Source organism: Taudactylus pleione, unplaced genomic scaffold, assembly GCF_031769625.1.
Source record: "Taudactylus pleione unplaced genomic scaffold, aTauple2 ptg000253l, whole genome shotgun sequence".
Classification (NCBI taxonomy): Eukaryota; Metazoa; Chordata; class Amphibia; order Anura; family Myobatrachidae; genus Taudactylus; species Taudactylus pleione.
The window spans coordinates 3,439,557-3,462,768 of NW_028284655.1; the positions used below are offsets into that span (position 1 = coordinate 3,439,557).

Sequence of the window (23,212 nt, forward strand, 5' to 3'; positions counted from 1 at the left end):
GATATCTGTGAGATCCATCCGCATTCCCACTTTCAATCAATTCAGTGTCAGGCCCATAGTGTTAAAATAAAATATACAACTTCAGTCAGTGTTTTATTCAATTACATGAATTTTGTGTGTCTCATGAAATCTTTGTTAAATGTAATGACGTAAATGAATGAAACTGTATTTCTTATTAAAACAATTTATTTATCTAGTTCACAATATCAGCAAAATGACAATTTTACCCCAATTATTGTTATATTTATCAATTTAAATTCGAAAGTTACTGTAAAAGCACAATAAGAATCGTTAAGATCATATATTTGAACCAATCCTTATAATCAATTAAAATATATACTAATGAAATGTAGAAACAATTGTATTTGTGTTTTAAGAAACAGCCAGCTGATGGTAAGTGAATCTAGGACGTCCACATGAACAACAGTACGTTTTAAACACAAACTGACATGGGAAGAGGGTGAGTGTGTGGGGATGTGTAGTATAGACAATTACAATAGTGCTTAGTGCAGGGGTTAGGGGTAACGGGGATCAGGTAATGAATAATGTCCCGATGTGGTACAATAGATGTGTCCAAAAAGAGTCCTGCTGAAACAGCCTGAATGGCCTGTTGATGGTAATGTGGATATGGCAGCTTATTCCAATAATGTGCTGCCCGCCGGGATCCGGCTGCCGATATGCCCCGTAGGTGACTGTTCCTTGTGGGCTCTCTGAGACGACGGTCTCTCCCTGTGTGTTGTGAAATATATTGGGAGCCGTTGGTGACCGGCTGCTGTAGCCTCGTGGGTGACTTACCCTGTGCTGACTTCCTGCAACGCCAGTCCTCGCTCTTGCAGGAAGTCAGCACAGGGTAAGTCACCCACGAGGCTACAGCAGCCGGTCACCAACGGCTCCCAATATTATTGGAATAAGCTGCCATATCCACATTACCATCAACAGGCCATTCAGGCTGTTTCAGCAGGACTCTTTTTGGACACATCTATTGTACCACATCGGGACATTATTCATTACCTGATCCCCGTTGCCCCTAACCCCTGCACTAAGCACTATTGTAATTGTCTATACTACACATCCCCACACACTCACCCTCTTCCCATGTCAGTTTGTGTTTAAAACGTACTGTTGTTCATGTGGACGTCCTAGATTCACTTACCATCAGCTGGCTGTTTCTTAAAACACAAATACAATTGTTTCTACATTTCATTAGTATATATTTTAATTGATTATAAGGATTGGTTCAAATATATGATCTTAACGATTCTTATTGTGCTTTTACAGTAACTTTCGAATTTAAACTGATAAATATAACAATAATTGGGGTAAAATTGTAATTTTGCTGATATTGTGAACTAGATAAATAAATTTTTTAATAAGAAATAGTTTAATTCATTTACGTCATTACATTTAACAAAGATTTGATGACACACAAAATTCATGTATTTATTCTATACTATATTATAAAAGGTTGAGCACTAAGGTATTACCATAAATCACAGATCCATAAGCGATTGAGGGTGGTTACCTCCTATACCTGTAGCTGCCCCCATCACAAGATATTTTGATTTTGGAGCGCTTGTGCATACAAACACAGAATAAATTAAGTGTTTTATTCAATGTTCAATATAAACTGGACAAGGAAAAGTTACAGATATAAAAAAATCTACTTTTCAGTTCGACCCCCCCCCCACTTCCCCATATAACGTATCATAGGAAGGTGCTGAGGCATTACACTAAAAGTATAGGCCAAGGTTCAACCTCCATCACCACTGTTGCCCTTGTGATCCTCCGTCCTGCAAAATAAAGCTCAGTACAAGGCATATACAGGGCCAAGCATTCAGCATGGGTAGCCCCAAACTGTGAACAACCTACCATCAGCAGTTGCTAAATGTAGCGCCCTGTTGGTGTCATATAGTCCTGCCAAGGCCCTCCCCTGTATATCTACAGCAGTCACTGGGAAACTGGCGTATGACATCACACACCAACAATTGCACCACAGTCCTACATTATCTAACCGCTTTGTGTTTACGAATAACATTCTTTCTCGGCTCTTTCTCAGCTCCTCCACAGACTGCAATTCTCCTGATTCTATACTTTACATAGTGTTAGAATATTGACTTATGTCATTTCCTGTAATACAGAGGATGCCGCCGCTCAGAACAGCCTCTACTCTACCTCGAAGGAAATCTACTGTACCTTGGTGCAGGAACGAGGGCCTACATCTTATGAAGCAAAAAAGCCAGGAAGGAGACAGTCGGGTAAGTCTATGAAAGACAATGGTCCATCATTTTGCACTTCACTTACTGTCCTGGGGAAATGTTGGTCATCTATAGCCGAACAGCGAACACTTGTCCAACCTCGGTATAACCTGTAATAATTGCTGCCATGTTTATGTAGATGCGTAGTGAAAGTTACTTGTGTATGTGCAAAGCACTAATAGAACAGGCTGCAAAGGCTTTTTTTAAACATAAGGTTATACCCCACCAGGAGCTGTACCTGCAGGAGATGAGGGGGCAGATTGCGGAGAATCTGGACAAACAGAAGAAGCTGGAGGTGCAGCTGCTCAGGATGGAGGAGAAGATGCAGGAAGCACTTGGCCAGTTGGAAAAGATGGAGGAGTCACACAAAGCATTGGAGGCTCAGATGACCGAGCAGATGACACAAATGCAGAGCAGGCAAGTAACAGCCTGTCCCTCCCTTACAGGCACTGGGCAGGCGGTACATGTCAATTTTAGCAAATACATCTATCTGCCTCGCACATAAGTGGGAGCACTGCACATCACTATGTTTGGAACAAACCTGATACAACGAGTCTGCAGCCACTTTAGCTTATTCTGTTGGAAATGTGCTCAGTGAAAAGAATAAAAATATCACTAAAGTTTCACCTGCTGCCACTATATTGGAACCATTTTCTTCATTAACTTAATTATTATAATTGTCTCAGTATTAGGTTTTAAATTAATCATTTATTAGTCATCGGGACTGTATCAAATACTATTACACTACATTGTTCGAGATGCACCTAAAATTAAAAAATGCAAAACTTGGTTAGGGTCCCGGCGATGTCATACTCATATCCTGGGCACTTTCTCTGCTATCAGTAGAGCAGAGAAGAGGCCTCTTCAGTGGGTACACACCAGTTGGAAGACCTGCAGACAGGTATCACTCATACCTTCCAGTGATCAGCACGTCCATGATCCTGTCATGGCAGTAAAGGCCAGTCCAGTGGGCACTGTAATACTCATCCAGTCCTTTTTCCAACAACTGCCAGATCAGAAATCCCTTCCTTATCCTGTTCCACTTTCAGTGGCATGACGGACGAGAGTGGGGGATGCTCTGGCTGTTTGGACGGTGTAACCTGCTGGCGGTCGACCAGAGGGGATGGGTACTGCCTGTCTACTCTTCATCTACTACAAGTCTAGAAGGCAGTGTTCCAAAACAATGGAGGGCACACACAACGAACATTACCCACCCCCAGTCTAAGCAATCAGAAGATGTTACCTGTTAATCTCACCTGTTAATGTTTATGTGAACATAGGAATGTGCTGCCCTCACTGCAGGGGGTAATCAGAGCTGGCTGGAGGCAAACAGGAAAATACACAATTGACTTGATTACTGAATTCACAATACTAACACACTTGGAAGCATACCTAAACACCAGGTCACAGGATAAAAATAATTATCACTATATTAATAATACTTATACATTTAGTAGCACCTTTATGAAAATTGTAACAGTAAAATTTTAACATCACGAAAGATATCCACAAAAAAATGACTTGAGAACTGGAGTTGAGAACCCTGCTCTAAACCAAAGCTCGGCAACCTTTGGCTCTCCAGCAAGTCCAAGCTGAAGTAACAAGAGCTGTCTAACCCTATCTTAATTCATACTTATAAATTAATATGTTTCAAAACTAATTCTAGGATATTTGTGACCATCATTTCCTTGGGGTTATAGGTTACACTGGTCATATTAATGGGCAATCAAAACTTCTTTTTCAAGATCCATGCATCAGAAAGATTATGGCCTATGCCATGGAATATGAGAGAGGAACAATGTACACACCTGACAGATTTGTATTTATTTATTTATTTATTTATTAACAGTTTCTTATATAGCGCAGCATTTTCCGTTGCACTTTACAATTGTAAGCATTAATAGAACAAAACTGGGTAATAACAGACAGATATATAGGTAGGAAGGCCCTGCTCGCAAGCTTAAAATCTATAGGATATACTGAAAATTCACACTGAAGGCCTGCTTGTGCCCTCGGGTCCCGCCGGCCGGGGGGCGGGACCCGGCGGCCGGTGGGCGGGTCAGGGGCGCATTCCCGCCCCCCTCCTCGCGACTGTCGCTGTGTGTATCTGTCCATCGGCTGTGCAGCACAGCCAATGCGATATGTCGGTGAACGACGACATCCACCAACACATCGCGGGTACACACTGGCCGACGTGCAGCAGATAAATTGGCCGATCAGTTGATCGGCCAATGTATCTGTCAGTGTGTACCCAGCATTGCAGTATGATAACATTGACCTTGGGCATTGAAAGAGAATGAGAACAAAGTTAGTTCAACAATTGGTATTTCTGAGGATACAGCAGACTTACGGTGCTATCAGTTATGAATGCTCACTGTTTACCAGACTTATTACTGTTTTATATCAGGACTGACGCCTTAGAGAAGGAGAGTTCTGCAGAGAAGGTGAAGCGAGAGGAATATGAAGAAAAGACTGCCGTTATGGTGAGACCTCACACATCAGTAGTGGTAAAGAGGTTGGGTACAGGGCTTGCTACATTTAGCACACTGCAAGGATACTTAATTATATAGACTAGAACTTCGGGGATTTCTTTACTGTAAGGATGATTAATATGTTACATTTCTTATCGCATGAGGTTGTGATGGCAAATTCACTATAACAATTTAAAAATCGATTGGATGGTATAGGTAGCTATAATTGACAGAGGACATTATAGGGGTGATGGATCCAGGTAATATATCCGAATGCCATATTTTGGGATTAAGAAGGAATACTTTTATTACAGCAATGCAGAAGAGTATTCTCTAAAGTATGATCTGAAGGGTTTGGTCAGCATTGTGAATCAGTAATCTGTAAGGCTGGCCACAGTGGCGTAAGCTCATGCCAGGTGCCCGGAGGCAAAATAGATGGCTCCCACTGCTTGGGAAACGGGACAGACCGAGTATTGTAGGAGAGGAGGAACGCGCCGCCTAGAACACGGTAAGTATGGGGGAGGCAGGATGACTGTGGGGTGATGATGACGAGGGGGAGGGGCAGAGCAGTGGATAGAAACCAAAATTACCCTTTACTAGCTGGTATATATAGTTATAGGTGCCGGAAAGGGGGGAACAAGGGGGTGGCTCGCCACAACCCCCAAACATTTGTGAACGGCGCATTCTGGCATGGATTACCACATGCAGTGTTCGGGCAGAGATAAATGTCCTTTCCGGCTACTCCACCTCCGGGGCCCTCCTCCCCCCTGCACCTGGTTACGACCATTGTGTGGCTAGTTACTGTGGGCTGGCCCCTCCTCTGCTCCCTACCTTTCACAGCCTGCCCTCTGCCCTATACTAAGTGGGGGCTCGAGGGCTGTTCCAGTGGAGCAGCTGCACGAATGCCCCAGCCCATAGGGAAGCCAGTGCTGCCCGCGGCTGAGGGAACGGGAGCTCAGTTAAGTTTTCTGTGCGGGGCTGGGGCAATAATAAATGCGTATTTTATTAATTTCCTGTGGGAACAATGTGTTATATTTTTCTTCTGCAAGGGACAATATGTGTGTGCTTTTTTTCCTGTGTGTGTTTTTTTTTATTTATTAGCAGTAGTAGTAATAATAATACTAATAACAAATGTATTAATTATAGATAGGTATATATATATATATATATACTATATAATAATATATATAGATATAAATATATAGGGGTGCCAAAATTAAATTATATCTTGCCCCTCCCCAACCTAAAAACATTCTGGTGTCCCTGTATATAATAGTAATGCCATTTTATTATTTACTAACCGTAATAATGCTAATAGCATATAAGAATTAAACACTTTCCTGGCTTGGTTGCATGAGATGCGACCACACCATAATGCTACAGTGCAGCACCCGGCTCCTGTCACTGAGGAGTCGGCACTTTGATGTCACCCAGCAGGTGACACCCGGGTGCGGTCCGCACCCCCTTTGTGACGCCACTGCCAGGCCTAATTAGCTATTGCCAGTGGGAAATTAGAAAGAGCCATGTACTCATCATCCTACTAAGCGACATGAGACCAGTGCTACTATCTGCTTATTATACATGACTCGAGCCATAGGGGGCACTACTGTCTCAGACATAAATTGTCTCCCACCACACTGACCTTCACATTATTATTGTGCTCTTGGTAGGAGAGACGCCTGTCATATCTGGAGAAGATGTACAGGAAGATACCTGAGAACACCACAGAGGACTTCAGTGAGCGAGAGGACAAGATGGAAAATACATTGGAGAGTGCATCCATCACTACTGTCTCTACAGCTATTAAGGACAACTCAGATGCAGCTTAATCTGTCAAATACATAATTAAAAAAAATAAAAAACACATTGTTATATTTCAAGATTTTCCAATTACAGACAATTTGGTACAATGCTTTCAGTTCTATATTCATTTCCCCCAACACAATCATAATTTTACAACTTCTAGTGGAGTCTGCCTGTCAACCCATTACATTTTTACAATACATTCTGGTCCTCTCCCAACAGGAACATTACAATTTCCTTTCAGATCATTTGTTGTACTTCACTTTAATTTATTCTAATCTCCTACCATAACCTCCATCTCTAATTACAAAGAACTGAATCAAAGCCATACAGACCGATCCTACCCCGTCCCGATGGGTCAAATGTCAAGTTCAGTGTTTAATTTGGCCAAACATGCAGGGAGCCAAATTGTACAAGATCCAGTCCTTCAGCACCCATACTGAGCAACCGTACCTCTTTCAGAACACGTTTGGACTTATCCATGTGGCCGATAGCAGTCACCTTCTGAAAGCAGGCCAAATGATGATCTGATTGACTCCAGTGGCTTATTATTTGGATTGCGTTCAGGCTGGGGCGATGCACATTCAGCTGCGACTTGGACGGTGGGGCAAACACAAAAGTATGCTAAAAACATTTTCTGCAGTATTGTAAAAGAAAAAAGTAGCATAATTTCTGCCTAACTATTAACAAAACCTAATGACATAGAGTACATAGAGTATCATAGTGAATGCCATACAATACAGAGAGCATCCCAGTGACCGCTATATAGTACTGAGAGCATCTCAGTGGCCACTATATAATACAGAGTATCCCAGTGACTGCCATACAATACAAATCATCCCAGTGACCGCTACATAATACAGAGAGCATCCCAGTGACTGTCATACAATACAGAAAGCATTCTAGTGATCAACACAGAATAGAACAGTTTTGTGACCACCAAACAATATTATACCCTCATCAATAACCTCTTCTCAAAACTAATTAATTACTTCAGTAGCAACCTAACCTTTTTTTTTTACCCAAAACCTAAAGCCCCATAATGACATTCAGTGCAGATACCATCCTAGAGATTGCCATACAATACACAGAGCATTCTATTGAGCCAGGCTGTAGCTTGCACCTGCTTCATGCTAGCTGCAGATTCTTTGTAATACAGGCCATACATCTACGGCCTGGCTCCACATTCTGGCGACGCCGATTAGCATATGAAAACACTGATCATCGGACATCAGTGATCTGCGATCCGTTTGGGAATTGGGGAAATTCAACATGTTAAATATCCCCGACACTCTGATTCCAACCATTTTTCAGGTCTGAATCGGGGTATTGAGGTTGTCCAACATGTTGCATTTCTCTGATCCCAGCATCTGGAAAACAGTGAATTGCCCCGATACAGGACAGATGTATGTGCCCCTTTAGAGTATGGCTTCTGTGTGTGTTTAAAAAAAAACGTGCACCCCCTCCCCAAAAGCATAACCAGCCCCGGGCTTTATAAAGCCTGTTCTGGTTCTAAAAATACAGGGGCCAAAATGCATATTGGGCCCCTGTATATTAAGAACCAGCACAGGACTTTGTTGAGCTGGTCCTGGTTCTGGAAAATCAGGGGGCAAAACGAGTAGGGGTCCTCTGAAAATTCCAGAACCAGCACCGAACTCTTTCTAGCGGGGGGATAATGCCACAGCCAGGGAAAACCTTTCACCGGTTTACCCGGCCAAAGCATTATCCCTGACCGCTAGTCAGTCCAGGCCGGGGATCCCTGGGGAGTTGGGTACCCCCCCAATGAAGGGGTACCCCTCTCCAGGGCACCCCAGGCCTAGACTGATAGCCCGGGGCTATCCCCGGCACCCTATGGCCGTGGGTGCCGGGTTGATAGTGTTAGTGTAAAAATAAAGTTTCCATATTGTCTTTAGTTGTAGAACCACAAGTACCAGCAAGCCTCCCCTGCATGCTGGTATTTGGAGAACCACAAATACCAGCATGCGGGACATTACGGGCCCGCTGGCACTTGTAGTTCCACAACTAAAGAAATACGTAAATAAACAAACATACACCGTGAATGTTAAATTTTAATAAAACATACATGCACACTCACACTTACTCACCTAGTATCCGAAGTAATCCATAGGGGTGTACCTGAAAAAAAAATCCATACTCGCCTCTCCTATGCGTTGATCACGTCCACTTGTCCAAGTAGGCAATCCATGGGTTAAAAAGAACAAACATCCACGCAAAAAAATCCGAACCATGCCGGTCACAGCAAAGGTATGTGTGTACACATACCTTTGCTCCGTGTAAATTACCGGGGCACACGTGTGCCCCGTCATTGAAGGGGCTGCCAGCCAATCAGGGAGCATCTCCGTAGGAGCAGCTCCCTGATTGGCTGAATGCGGTCAGCCTGTGTCTCCCATAGACTTCTATGGTGAGAATTCCCCGTAGAAGTCTATGCAGGGAGCCGCTACATCGTAACTGCAAGATTAATTGAGGTTAATCTTGTGGTTACATCAATGATACAATGTCGCGACATTGTATCATTGATGTTTCCACAAGATTAACCTGAGGTAACCTTGCGGCTACGATGTAGCGGTTCCCACCATAGACTTCAATGGGGAATTCTCACCATAGAAGTCTATGGGAGACACAGGCTGACCGTATTCAGCCAATCAGGGAACTGCTCCGACGGAGATGCTCCCTTATTGGCTGGCGGCCCCTTCACTGACGGGGCACACGTGTGCCCTGGTCATTTACGCGGAGCAAAGGTATGTGTACACACATACCTTTGCTCAGTCCGCATGGATCGTTTTTTTATTTTAACCCATGGATTGCCTACTTGGAGAAGTGGACGTGATCTACGCATAGGAGAGATGAGTATGTTTTTTTTTTCAGGTACACCCCTATGGATTACTTCGGATACTAGATGATTATGTGTGAGTGTGAGTGTGCATGTATGTTTAATAAAAATTTTACTTTCACGGTGTATGTTTGTTTATTTACGTATTTCTTTAGTTGTGGAATACAAGTGCCAGCGGGCCCATAATGCCCCACATGCTGGTATTTGTGGTTCTCAAAAAACCAGCATGCAGGGGAGGCTTGCTGGTACTTGTGGTTCTACAACTAAAGACAATATGGAAACGTCATTTTTACACTAACACTATCAACCCGGCACCCACGGCCATAGGGTGCCGGGGATAGCCCCGGGCTATCAGTCTAGGCCTGGGGTTCCCTGGAGGGGGTACCCCTTTATTGGGGGGTACCCAACTCCCCAGGGAACCCCGGCCTGGACTGACTAGCGGTCAGGGATAATGCTTTGGCCGGGGAAACCGGTGAAAGGTTTTCCCTGGCTGTGGCATTATCCCCCCGCTAGAAAGAGTTTGGTGCTGGTTTTGGAATTTTCACGGGACCCCTACTCGTTTTGTCCCCTGATTTTCCAGAACCAGGACCAGCTCAACAAAGCCCTGTGCTGGTTCTAAATATACAGGGGCCCCCTACGTATTTTGGACCCTGTACTTTTAGAACCAGAACAGGCTTTATAAAGCCCGGGGCTGGTTATGCTTTTGGGGAGGGGGTGCACGTTTTTTTTTTTTTAAACACACACAGAAGCCATCACGGATCTCACTGATCTGTGATGGCTTCTCTAAAACTCGCACCTTTTAATGCTACTCGCATTAAAAACGTGTCAGTTTACATAGACCTAAACTCGCCTAAACTCGCAAATGCAGTAGCCTCGAGCTGAAAAGTTCGCAGGCTATTGAATTTGCGAGTTTCAGAACAAACTCGCACTTTTTAAAAGTGCGAGAAAGTGCGAGTTTGTACTGTTACTAAAACAGACACCCTATTACATTTGGCCCCGAGCGTCTCAATCACTGCTGTGACTCTGGGCCTGATTCAGAGATGTCCGTTATTCCCACAGCCGCTGCGTCTTTGTGCGCAGCGGCTGTGCGAGATTATGCAAATGCAGCAGGGGGCGTCTTGTGTAACTAGACGCCTCCTGCCAGCTTCTGTGATCCGCTGCTGCATCCAAGGAATTTCTGCTGGAAAGCTTAAATCTGTGCCAAATAAAACCATTATGTAAGGTTCCATGTTGCGTGATACAATGTTCTGCTCATTTCAAGATAATACTGTGTAGACAGGACACAGAAGCCACATTCTTGTTGTAAGTTAGCTAAAGACTGGAACAAGTTGTTGCATGTTTGCTATGCATCATTTCAGAAAAGGAGAACTACGAGTAATAAGGACGATTGACTCTTGGGGGAAACATACTGTAAAACAAATGAATGAAGTATGTGGGAAAATTGCGGATGTGTAAGCCAGGTTTTCGCTGCTTTATCTCTTTGCTTGATCTGTAAATAGGGATGTTGGTCAGATGCTATCTTCGAAATGTTGGCACAACGTCTTTAGTATAAGCGATTCCTATTTAATTTAATTTCTATTTAGCACAGGATGAATGGGACAGACGCTCTGGCAGAGCACTCGCTCTGAATTAGGGCTGGCCTCCTGTTTTTTTAGAGCAGCCACCTGGCCGCTCGCATAGCTGTGGGTCACCACCCACAGCTATAGCGAGCGGCCAGGAAGATGGTCGCGATGGTCAAGACCATTGCGACCATCGGGCTTGCGACGAGACCCTTGTGGTATGGTCTCGTTGCCGCAAGCCCTAGAGTGCTTTCGGCTCTATCAGAGCCGAGAGCACTCCCACTGACATCACTTGTGATGTCAGTGGGGCCGGCCCCAGATGGTAGGCGTTCCCATGGGAACACCTCCGTCTGGGCAGCCACGCCCCTGGCCCGCCCACCAAAGGGGGCGTGCTGTCGCTCAACATCAACAGCACGCCCCCTTTGGTACGAGACCCGGAGCAACGGTTTGCCCGTCGCTACCTTGGTCTCGCGCATGCGTACTGGGCCACCATCGACCCGCTTGCGAGCGCATAGCGCTTGCGAGTGGGTCTGAATCAGGCCCAGATTCAGAGCCGGAAAGAGTGCTCGCTCTGAATCAGGGCGTTTTTTTTTTGTACGGCCTCCTGGTCGCTCGCATAGCTGTGGGTGACCACCCACAGCTATAGCGAGTGGCCATGATGATGGTTGCGATGGTCAAGACCATCATGACCATCAGGCTTGCGACGAGACCCTTGTGGTACGGTCTCGTGACCACAAGCCCCAGAGAGATTTCGGCTCTAACAGAGCCGGAATCTCTCCACTGACATCACTCATGATGTCAGTGGGGCCGTCCCCAAACGGCAAGCCTTCCCTCGGGAACGCCTCAGTTTGGGCAGCCACCCCCCTAGCCCGCCCACCAAAGGGGGCGAGCTGTCACTCAACATCGACAGCCTCGCCCCCTTTGGTGCGAGACCCGGAGCGACGGATTGCCCGTCACTAGCTGGGTCTCGCGCATGCACACGACGGAGCCGGCTCCGCCGTGCGCATGCACTGTGGGCCACCAATGATCCGGTTGCGAGCTCTTAACGCCTGCGACCGGGTCTGAATCAGGCCCTGAGCACAAAGGAGTGATCAATCGCAGCCAGAGTATTTCATAGTAATAGTCTGTAAAGGTGATTTATTAATCGCAGAACTGCACCTACTGTTCACCAAAACAGAGACATTTGCAGGGCCACGGAGCACTGGCCACTGAGAGAAGACTGCAGAAGTTTGCATCAGCCTATTGGAGAAGTTAAACAGATTGAAGATACTTCCAAATAATTGCAAATATATGGCGAATAGTGGTACAGAAGTTCAAAAAAATTAAATTAAATTTTTCAGGGCAGCAAGACTGAAGAGACACAATTTGCACCACTTACTGTAATTGCAGCAAAGTACGTTTCTAGGAAGAACATGTTGACCCAATGTCATGTCATTCTCATTAATAGCATAAAAGTTTAAATAGCTAAATGGGGTGCTGGTAAAGTGATAGAAGAGCAGACTTTAATGTAACAGTTCTACTGTCCTAGCACTGCCCTTTTCAGGTTTATCTGCAGAATGCTATTATAGAGGTCTTTCTTTTGAACATGTTGGGGGCATGCAGCATGAAATGGACTTGGCAGACAAGTAGGTGCAAATTTTGGGGTATTTATTTTGCAGAAGGAATGATGATCTGTTTTACACAAGTATTTCATAACAGAGACGGGAACGTTATCTACAGATGATAGTAACAGTCATTGACCTTCAAAAACTGATTGAAACAAACAAGAAATATTATGTAAGATTTCCTCATAGCTAATTCATTCTATTGACACTGCTACACTATACGCATGAAACTACTCTGTTACCTATATACAGTGCATCCGGAAAGTATTCACAGCGCGTCACTTTTTCCACATTTTGTTATGTTACAGCCTTATTCCAAAATGGAATAAATTCATTTTTGTACTCAAAATTCTACTCACAATGCCCCATAATGACAACGTGTAAAAAGTTTTTTAGAGATTTTTGCAAATTTAATAAAAATAAAAAAACTAAGAAGAAAAACTATGAGACAGCTTCTCCTGGCTGCTCCTGAGGTGCTGGCTTTTCTGTAATATCCTGGACTCACTGTGACAACGGTACTCTCACCTTTATCCTCATTTGTTGTTCCAGTATTTATACTCTGCTGTTCGGTGCTACCCTGTGGAATTTTCTCACACCTGCACCTGTTCTCCCATACAAGATCCTGTTTCAGCTGTCGCCTTGGCTCCCTTTTGCCTTAATCTCTTGTTCCGTGCTACCCTCTGGTTGCTAATACTTACCTACTGTTTTGGTCCTCTCCTGTTGTGACTGTACCCGCAATGCATAACATGGTGAGACTCCTTCAAGCCATTACTAACTCGGGATGAGACTGATGGCTCAGGTATTGGCGTTGCATCCTGAATTATCTCTTTTACATCAAGTTCTGCCACAAAAGCGGGTTGGGAACGCTGAGCCTGAGAGTTCTGCTTCCACCTCTGCGGACTGCAGCTCTCCTGTTACTGCGTGGCAGATCCCCTTTGGAATCTCAGTGGGTGAAGTACCTGGAAAACCTTGCCATCATTGAAAGATGTTTTGTCACAAGTTCACTTTCTTCTCAGCTTGCAGTTGCAAGGATCTGCTGTCTCAGTGTCAAGTGGCCCTCTGAAAACATTTATTGCTAAAATTAAATTATATGTTGCACCCTCTCCCCCCATAAATCATTCCGATGTCCCTGGTTCGCCACAATGTTACCCATTATTCTGCTTTTGTGTTTTGTGGGCCTGAATGGCGCTTTCGGGTACCTCCTTCACAATTATTATATTGTATGAGGTATTAATATTTGTAAGTTTTGTGTAATACCTAACGGATATGCTCTGAATGTGTTCCTGAACACCACTGAGTCGCTCGCTTTGTGCATTTTGCTTTTATCAGGCCTGTCACATTTCTTACTCTCTCTTTGAAAGCATGTCTTTATATCTCTCAGAATGCTCTGTGGTAATCCTTCCATTACTGTGCACTGACAATGTCTCCCAGATATTTTGCCCATTATATTCTTATTATGGGTATTATGGCCAGAGGATGTTGGAGTTGTAGCAGGGTGAGGTACCTGGTGTAGCTGCACGGTTATATTACCATGCAGCCTGCTACATCACTCCCTCCTGTGCACCCTGCGCATGGCGTTAGGTTTAGGGTAGCAAAAGATAAAAAATAATGTAAATTTCAGAGTTATTAAAAAAAAAAAAAAAACGGCCTTTTCAGGGTACAAGTAATGGGTGAAGAATTGTTCTGCAGCAACGATAACGATAAAGGTCTTATTTATTGGCAGACCATATAGTTGGTATAGGTGGCAGCGGTGTGTGATGGAGATCAGGCCAGACTTAACCAGGTCTTCAGTTTATTAACTAGGTAGAACAGCCTTGCAAGATGACATAGGGTCATACTTGCCGATATCCTGAATGCCCCTTCCGGGAGGGAGCAGCCAGGTCGGTTTAGCAGGGAGACGGGGCTGGTAAAAGGGGCGTGACCGGGGACATTACATGCCGTTCAGGGGCTACACAATGCCGAGATTTCCAGCATTGTGGAGCAGGGGTCGGGGTCATGATGACGCGATTCAGCAAGCAAACGTGTCAGCCCCACCGCTGCGGGTGTTTGGGGATGCAATGCGGGGGGGGGGGGGAGGATGGAGGCGTCGGGAGGCTTGCCTACTTTTCATGGGACAGGGAGCAACACTCGATTTTCGGGAGGCTCCCGGCCACATCGGGAGAGTAGGCATGTATGCACAGGGTTAATGAAGCATGTATGTATGAGTATACAATGCACATATAATGGATGTACTAGATCCAGCCAGGGACGTATGGGACAGCACAAGTGGTATGTAGACAAACAGGAGCACACGCCTTTCTGTATACATACAGTGGTGTCAGTGGCGAATGCACACACTGGCATATATACAGCAGTACAGTGGTGGTGGTACAGTGAAACTAGCAAGGTCACTGGCATCTCTAATGCCTTCTCACACACTCTGCTACGAAGACTCTCAGGGGCACATCCTATCATTATGGAGGACGGAGCTGAAGATGCAGGTATGGCTGCACATGTGCAGTAGTGCATAAGGGAATCGGTATGATTTACCGCCGGACCCATGCCCGGCGGTTGGAATCCGGACAGCGGCAGCCCGGCAGAAGAGGAAATCCCGATCGTCTAAGTTAAGTATTGTCTAACCTAATTCTACCCCCTAATCCTAACCTTCCCCCCAGTGCCTAACCCTAATCCCCCCTCTAAGTGCCTAAACCTAACCCCCCATTCCCATAGCCTAAACCTAAGTCCCCCGGTGGGGTGCCTAACCGCTACCTCCCACCGTGGGTGCCTAACCCTAACCCCCCTTCCCCTAGCCTAAACCTAACCTCCCGGGGGAATGCCTAACCCTAAATCCCCCCTGGGAACCCTAAACCTAACCCACCCCTCCCCCGCGGCTATCCGCGCTCTGCGCCCGGAGTCCCTTCGATCGGGATGCCGGGCGCCGGTCTCCCGGCGTCAGTAAAATGACAGGCGTCTAGATTTAGACGCCTGTCATTTAACCCTCGCCGAGATTAAGCAGTCGGGAAGCCGGCTATTGGGATTAGGTCTGCTGGTTTCCCGGCTGCATACCTGCATAAGGTAGGAGGTCGCGCCTCTGGAACTCAATCGTCCTAGTGTTGCCGGACGAAGTCAGCTCGCTACCAACACCTCCACGCTCAAGGCTGTCTCTGGTTACATTAAAAACAGAGGCACAGAGAGGGGAGGAATGTACTGTTTACCCGGACTAAGGCTTGTTGGAGGAGCCTGGGTCCGCCCTCCCCTCCCCGTCGTAACAGGCAGCGGCATTTCAGGCAGGAAGAGAGAGGACTGTATTTTTAGGAACCAGGACTGGCTCAGCAGCCTGGGGCTGCTACAGTCAGGTGCATAAATATTGGGACATTGACAGAATTTTCATATTTTGGCCTCTATTTACCACCACAATGGCTTTGAAATGAAACAAACAAGATGTGCTTTAACTGCAGACTTTCAGATTTAATTTGAGGGTAATTACATCCAAATCAGGTGAACGGTGTAGGAATTACAACGGTTTCTATATGTGCCTCCCGCTTTTTAAGGGGCCAAAAGTAATGGGACAAACTAAACAATCCTAAATCTAACTTTCACTTTTTAATACTTTGTTGCAAATCCTTTACAGGCAATTACAGCCTGAAGTCTGGAACGCATAGACATCACCAGACGCTGGGTTTCATCCCTGGTGATGCTCTGCCAGGCCTCTACTGTAAATGTCTTCAGTTCCTGCTTGTTCTTGGGGCATTTTACCTTCAGTTTTGTCTTCATCAAGTGAAATGCATGCTCACTCGGATTCAGGTCAGGGGATTGACTTGGCCATTGCATAACATTCCACTTTTTAGCCTTAAAAACTCTTTGGTTGCTTTTGCAGTATGCTTCGGGTCATTGTCCATCTGCACTGTGAAGCGCCGTCCAATGAGTTCTGAAGCATTTGACTGAATATGAGCATATAATGTTGCCCGAAACACTTCAGAATTCATTCTGCTGCTTTTGTCAGCAGTCACATCATCAATAAATACAAGGGAACCAGTTCCATTGGCAGTCATACATGCCCACGCCATGACACTACCACCACCATGCTTCACTGATGAGGTGGTATGTTTTGGATCATGAGCAGTTCCTTTCCTTTTCCATACTCTTCTCTTCTCATCACTCTGGTACAAGTTGATCTTTGTCTCATCTGTCCATAGGATGTTGTTCCAGAACTGTAATGGCTTTTTTAGATGTGTTTGGCAAACTCTAATCTGGTCCTGTTCCTGTTTTTGTGGCTCACCAATGGTTTACATCTTGTGGTGAAACCTCTATATTCACTCTTGTGAAGACTTCTCTTGATTGTTGACTTTGACACATATACACCTACCTAGTGGAGAGTGTTCTTGATTTGGCCAACTGTTGTGAAGGGGTTTTTCTTCACCAGGGAAATAATTCTTCTGTCATCCACCACAGTTGTTTTCCGTGGTCTTCCGGGTCTTTTGGTGTTGCTGAGCTCTCCGGTGCGTTCTTTCTTTTTAAGAATGTTCCAAACAGTTGATTTGGCCACACCTAATGTTTTTGCTATCTCTCTGATGGGTTTGTTTTGATTTTTCAGCCTAATGATGGCTTGCTTCACTGATAGTGACAGCTCTTTGGATCTCATATTGAGAGTCGACAGCAACTGATTCCAAATGCAAATGTCACACCTAGAATCAACTCCAGACCTTTTACCTGCTTAAGTGATAATGAAATAACGAGGGAATAGCCCACACCTGTCCACAAAATAGCTTTTGAGTTGATAGTCCCATTACTTTTGGCCCCTTAAAAAGTAGGAGGCACATATAGAAACTGTTGTAATTCCTACACCGTTCACCTGATTTGGATGTAATTACCCTCAAATTAAATCAGAAAGTCTGCAGTTAAAGCACATTTTGTTTGTTTCATTTCAAAGTCATTGTGGTGGTGAATAGAGGCCAAAATACGAAAATTCTGTCAATGTCCCAATATTTATGCACCTGACTGTATGTTCCGGGCTGCAGAAGGTCCGGGGAGGCAGCAGTCAGAATTATCTCTCTCTGCATGATGTTCAGGGGGAGGGGGGGGAGTTGAAGAGAGCAAACGCACTGATCGCCAAACCCTCGAATTTGCTAACAGCCCCTGGCGCCTCCCCATTTTGGTCACGGCCCCCCCAAATACCCGGGTCTGTCACTGCTCTCGACGGCCATGATTAACAATACCTACAAGACATACCACATTTGGTATGCTTCATCTGTAACTAAAAACACAAGAGGGTATAAACAAGCATAGCATATCACATCAACATTTCAAATACATTCCGGACCACATTTTTGTAGTAAAGTATTTAGTACGTGTGATGTCAAACCTTTCATTAACTTATCAACAAGATTGTCCTAACTTCATATTTCACACAGACCAATGTGCTATCTAACTGCTCTCTTGTGAAATGGTGTCTTATAGCAATATGCTTAGAGTGACCATCGTGTTTGGATCTGTAAGACAAGTCGATTGCACCTTTATTGTCACATGCAATGCTGATGGTATTATCTGGACTTAGAAGACTGAGGGGTAAATTTACTAAGATTCGAGTTTGGTCGAGATTGAAATCTCGGGTGAGTTTAGGCATCTTTCTCATCTTGCAAATTTACTAAAGACAAACTCAGGTGAGTTTGGGAGAGATTTTTCATTTTTTACTGAAAAACTCGGGTGAGATTGCAAACAAGTGGCAAAGGGCAGGCATGCTGGCACCTGTAGTTCTATGGTTAAAAACAATAGTTTATTACTATTTACAATACTATCACCCCATACCCACAGCTCAGGGGTGCGGGGAAGAGCCCCGAGCTTCAGACTAAGCTAAAATATAGAGGGTACCCTACGCCATTTTGACCCCCATTTTTAAAACCAGGACAGGCTCAGCAGCAAGGTGCTGGTTCCTAAAATACACAGGGACCTTATTCAATTTTTCCCCTGTATTTTTAGGAACCAGGACTGGCTGAGCAGCCTGGGGCTGGTTATGCTTTTGGGGAGGGGACCCTATGTCATTTTTTTTAAACATATAACCCTTTTTTTTACAGGTACAACACAAGTAGCCTTTACATATCTCACCCCTTATTGCCCACCCCAGCCATACAGAGTGTATTGTACTTTGCAACAGACGAGAAAATAACGCCATAGTCAACGCTTGATTTCTGGGTGTAACCCTTGGCTACAAGTCAGGCTTTGTACTGAGCAAGACTTCTATTATTGTTTATCTTCTTGCAGAAGACCCACTTGTTTTTGATTGTTTTACGGTTGCTTGGCCTATCCATAATGGTCCACGTGTCATTGTTGTTTAAAGCCGTAAGCTCTTTGTCTATGGCTGACTTCCATTCTTGCCAGTACCTGCTAGACTTTGCTAATTGTATAGTTTGAGGTTCACAGTAAACAAATTCAGCAAACTCCTCGCTATATCTTTTAGGCGGTCTACCTTTGTTGCTTCTCATAGAGTTTTTTAGCACAAGACTCCAAAGCTACTGCTAGAAAATCATACTCAGGCATAAGGTTTACAACATCACCATTGCAACCTCATAATTGTCTACTTTGCTGATATAGAAAGCATCCTATCTATATATTCACATTCACGCAGTTAGCTTAGGGCCTGTTTCAGCAAGGAACGCAAGTCTGCATATGCACACACCCGGACGCTGCGAAAATATGCTAATGAATGCAATCGCAATGCCGCTGAAAACATCGGTAACATCAAGAACCATCAGACTCATACGCACAATAGTGGTTGACCTGACCTCACTCAGAAATTGCTAAACTTCCTGGTGGTATCTAGTACTCAGGCTGCGTATGCCATCGCAGGGGCTTAATTATGCACGCCCCTGTAACGTCGTCTAAATGCACAGGCACGCCTGTGTTTCTCTGACCACCTCCTGTCACCACCCACAAACAACCACTTCCTGTCAATCACTTTATGAGTGGACTGTGTGCTCATTGTGATCTCTTCCCGATTGCAACGCCAGGTTCATGCGAAATCGCGGCTGCGTTCCTTGCTTAATCAGGCCCTTAGTGCTGTACATAGCGTGCCTCAGGTTGGTTTGTCTCATTAGGCCTTTGTCTTCATAAGGTGTCTGAATGTTATTCACATTTCATGTGCTGTCACTTCACATTAATTATGGAATACACATTCTTCTCTGTCCGCATTATCTAATTTGGGATTATCACCAGGATCACTACTAACTTTTCATAATGTTCCCCCTTTAACTGCATCTGCATATCGAACGTCCATGTATTGTAATTCTCTGAACCAATTACCTTGGCTTGCTCCGGCACTGTACATTTTCACACTTACTGTGAATACAAGACTTTTCTGTACTCACTCAGTTCCTCTTATTCCATGTAACGGTATACAATCGGGAAACCGGCTGCCTTAATACCGACAGCCGGCTTCCCAACTGTCATATCCCGATGAGGGTAAAATGCTGGGCGTCTAGATGTAGACGCCTGACATTTTCCTGACGCCGGGAGACAGGTGCCCGGCATCCCGATCGAAGGGATGCCGGGCACTGCGAGCGCAACGCTGCGGGGGGAGGGTTAGGGCACCTGGGGGGGACTTAGGGTCAGGCACCCCCCCCCGGGAAGGTTAGGCTAGGGGGAGGGAGGGTTAGGATTAGGCACCCCCCCGGGGGACTTATGTTTAGGCAGCGGAGAAGGGGGGGTTAGGGTTAGGCACTTAGATGGGGGATTAGGGTTAGGCACTTGGGGGGGAGGTTAGGGTTAGGCACCCCTAAGGAGGGTTAGGTTAGTTTATACTTACCTTAGTGACGATCGGGATTTCTAGCGCTGTCAGGCTTCCGCTGGCGGGAACTCTGCTTTGTCGGCCAGGTGCTGCCGGGAATCGGCTGTATTTCATGCCAATTCCCATGTAACTGCAGCTGAATTCTTGGTATCGTCAATCTTCACACGCTGGTGGCCTGGTTTGGGGATCTTTTGCTGGTTCCCGAGTCGTCGACTTGCACAGCATTTTGCAAGCCCATACAATGCCCTCTGGTCTATGTCTCGTTGGCCTTGGGCTCATTCTATAGCAAGAAAATTACCCAAAACATACCCCCAGGCTATGCCAGAACTACCTCTTAGGGAAAGAACAAGATGGTAGGTTTCAAATTATGGAATGGTCAGCACAGTCTCCAGACATAAACCCCATTGAGCTGGTTTGAGATGAACTGGACAGAATGGTGAAAGTAAAGCAATCTACAAGTGTTGGGAAGAACTTCCTGAATAATATTTGATTTCCATTGTAGAAAGAATGCCACAAGTGTTTTCAGCAGTTATATCTGCAAAAGGTGACTACTTTGATGAGCCAAATTTTTATTAAATCTTCTTAAACAAAATTATTCTATGATTTATTTGTATTGTTTATTTGTTCTATGCTTTAATTTCAAAGTACACAGAGACATCAAGCTGCGTAAATAAAAAAAAAATGGAAAAATGGGGTTCTCTTAAAACTTTTGACAGGTACAGTAAATATTACCTATCATGCCACCCTGTTCCAAAAGCATAGCACCTTGGGGTCTCTATTAGAATATAGAAACCATACCTCCCAACATGATCCATTCCAGGAGGGACAAAATGCTCTGTCCCTGGACTTCCCTCTTAATTTATGATTGCTGTCACCTGTGTTGAACTAGTTAATTGATAAGAAAGGTGTTTCACCACAGGTAATGGCAATCATAAATTAAGAGGGAAGTCCAGGAGCATTTTGTTCTTCCTGGAATGGGTCATGTTGGGAGGTATGAAAAACCATAGTGCCCATTCCACCCTGGTCAGACCCCATGATATGCACTCTGATAGTCACCACTCTGGTGGTTTCTGGAACATGTAGTTTACTGGAATGTCATATTGCTTCAGCCCTAACATTAACTTTAAGCCCTAACATTAAGATGAGTTGATGGTATAGTAGCCACAAGAGTGAAGAGATAATTGATATTGAGTAACACCTATTATTATTATACTTTATTTATATAGTGCCACCATTTTACGCAGTGCTATACAGAGAATGTTTGTCATTCACATCAGTCCCTGCACCATTGGAGCTTACAGGCTACATTTCCAGCACTTAATCACACACAAGATAATTTTTGCCAGAATTCAATTCACCTACCATTATGTTTTTGGAGGCTGGGAGGAAACCAGAGAGCAACCGCACTCAAATAGGGAGAGCATACATACTACACACAGAGAGGGCTATTGTTGGAAAAAAATTTTACTCAAGACCTCGGTGCTCTGAGGCAGCAATGCTAATATTTGTGCCACCATGTTGCTAATATATAAAAGCTTTTTACTCACATACATTAATTTGCCGTTATGGAAGAACAGTTTTAATTGGACATTTGGGAAAAAGAACAACCCTTCTGGGTTTTTTTTTTTCATATTTAATCTCTGCAAATATTTTTACAAAAGTACTCCATTGTGATAGTTTGTCAGAGACCTGCCCCAGTATTGCTTAAAAGGTGAGTCATGCCTATTAAATGTGTTTTGCCATACTAAGAATAGTACAAAATACCAACAGACATTTTTCAAGGTCCGGTCTGTTTGGTTGGAGAGTTGTCTGATTGGTTCAGTTTTCAATTTTGCTGCTTCACACTATAATTGTTGGATATCTGTCCAATCTGGCTGGATGGAATGAAAACCTGGTAATGTATGGGAGCAAATGACATTCAACCATATGTTCCCAAACACTGAAAAACGGACACAAATTATTGTTCATATTGGTTAAATTCGTTTGATTTAACCAGTTTGTTAAAACAACAGTTTTTCTCTGTTTTCCAGTGTTTTTGAGCAAATGATCGATTGTCATTTATTCCCATACATCACCAGGTTCTCATTCCAACCAGCCAGATTGGACAGATGTCTGACAGATAATTGTATAGTGTATTCTAAGCAGACAGATCACAGACTAGGAAATTATTTATCAAGGGTTTTTTTTCCATAAAAGCAAGTAGAAATTGCAGTTTCAACATCATTTTTACAAACTGTTGCTATGTACTAAGAACCTCATCTCCTCCCAATCCCCAGCGTCTCTTCACCACCTTCAACTCCCTCCTCTGCCCACCCACTCCTCCTCTCCCCTCCTCACTCTCTGCCCTTGACTTTGCTACCTACTTTACATCTAAAATTGATTCCATATATCAGGACATCATATCCAACCAGTCTCCCAGCTCTCCACCTCCTCCTTTCCCGAATCACCATCCACTTTACAGTCTCTGACATCCTTCTCCCCTGTATCTGGAGAGGAAGTCATTGCCCTCATCCGGTCCCCCCCTTCCATCTCCCCCCTTGACCCTATCCCCTCCCACCTCTCTCCTTCTGCCTACTCCCATTTTACCCACCTCCTTAATCTCCTCCTCTCAAGGCACCTTCCCTTCTGCATTCAAGTATGCCCTGGTCTCCCTATTCTTAAAAAACCTACCCTTGATCCTAACATTCTCACTGCAGACCCATCTCTCTCCTCCCTTTTGCCTCAAAACTCCTTGAGCATATTGTTTACAACCACCTTACCGCCTTTTTTTCCTTCCACTCCCCACCTTGACCCTTTTCTTTCTGGCTTCCGTTCTCTCCAGTCCACTAAAACTGCCCTCATGAAAGTCAGCAATGACATTCTTGCTGCCACTCCAAGGGCCACTACTCTCTGCTCGTTCTCCTTGACCTC

General features: G+C 44.6%; 1 protein-coding gene across 3 annotated transcripts in view; it reads left to right on the top strand.

Moving 5' to 3' along the window:
* Positions 1-6,556, top strand: part of RASAL3 (RAS protein activator like 3) — a 79,386-nt gene extending 72,830 nt beyond the window's left edge. For all 3 annotated transcript variants that reach the window (XM_088480344.1, XM_088480345.1, XM_088480346.1), the window contains 4 exons: positions 2,139-2,255; positions 2,485-2,672; positions 4,663-4,738; positions 6,397-6,556. In XM_088480344.1, the coding sequence (XP_088336470.1) occupies positions 2,139-2,255; positions 2,485-2,672; positions 4,663-4,738; positions 6,397-6,555 (540 nt within the window). In that variant the 3' untranslated portion in view covers position 6,556. The remainder of the gene's footprint in view (positions 1-2,138; positions 2,256-2,484; positions 2,673-4,662; positions 4,739-6,396) is intronic.
* The last annotated feature ends 16,656 nt before the right edge of the window (positions 6,557-23,212 follow it).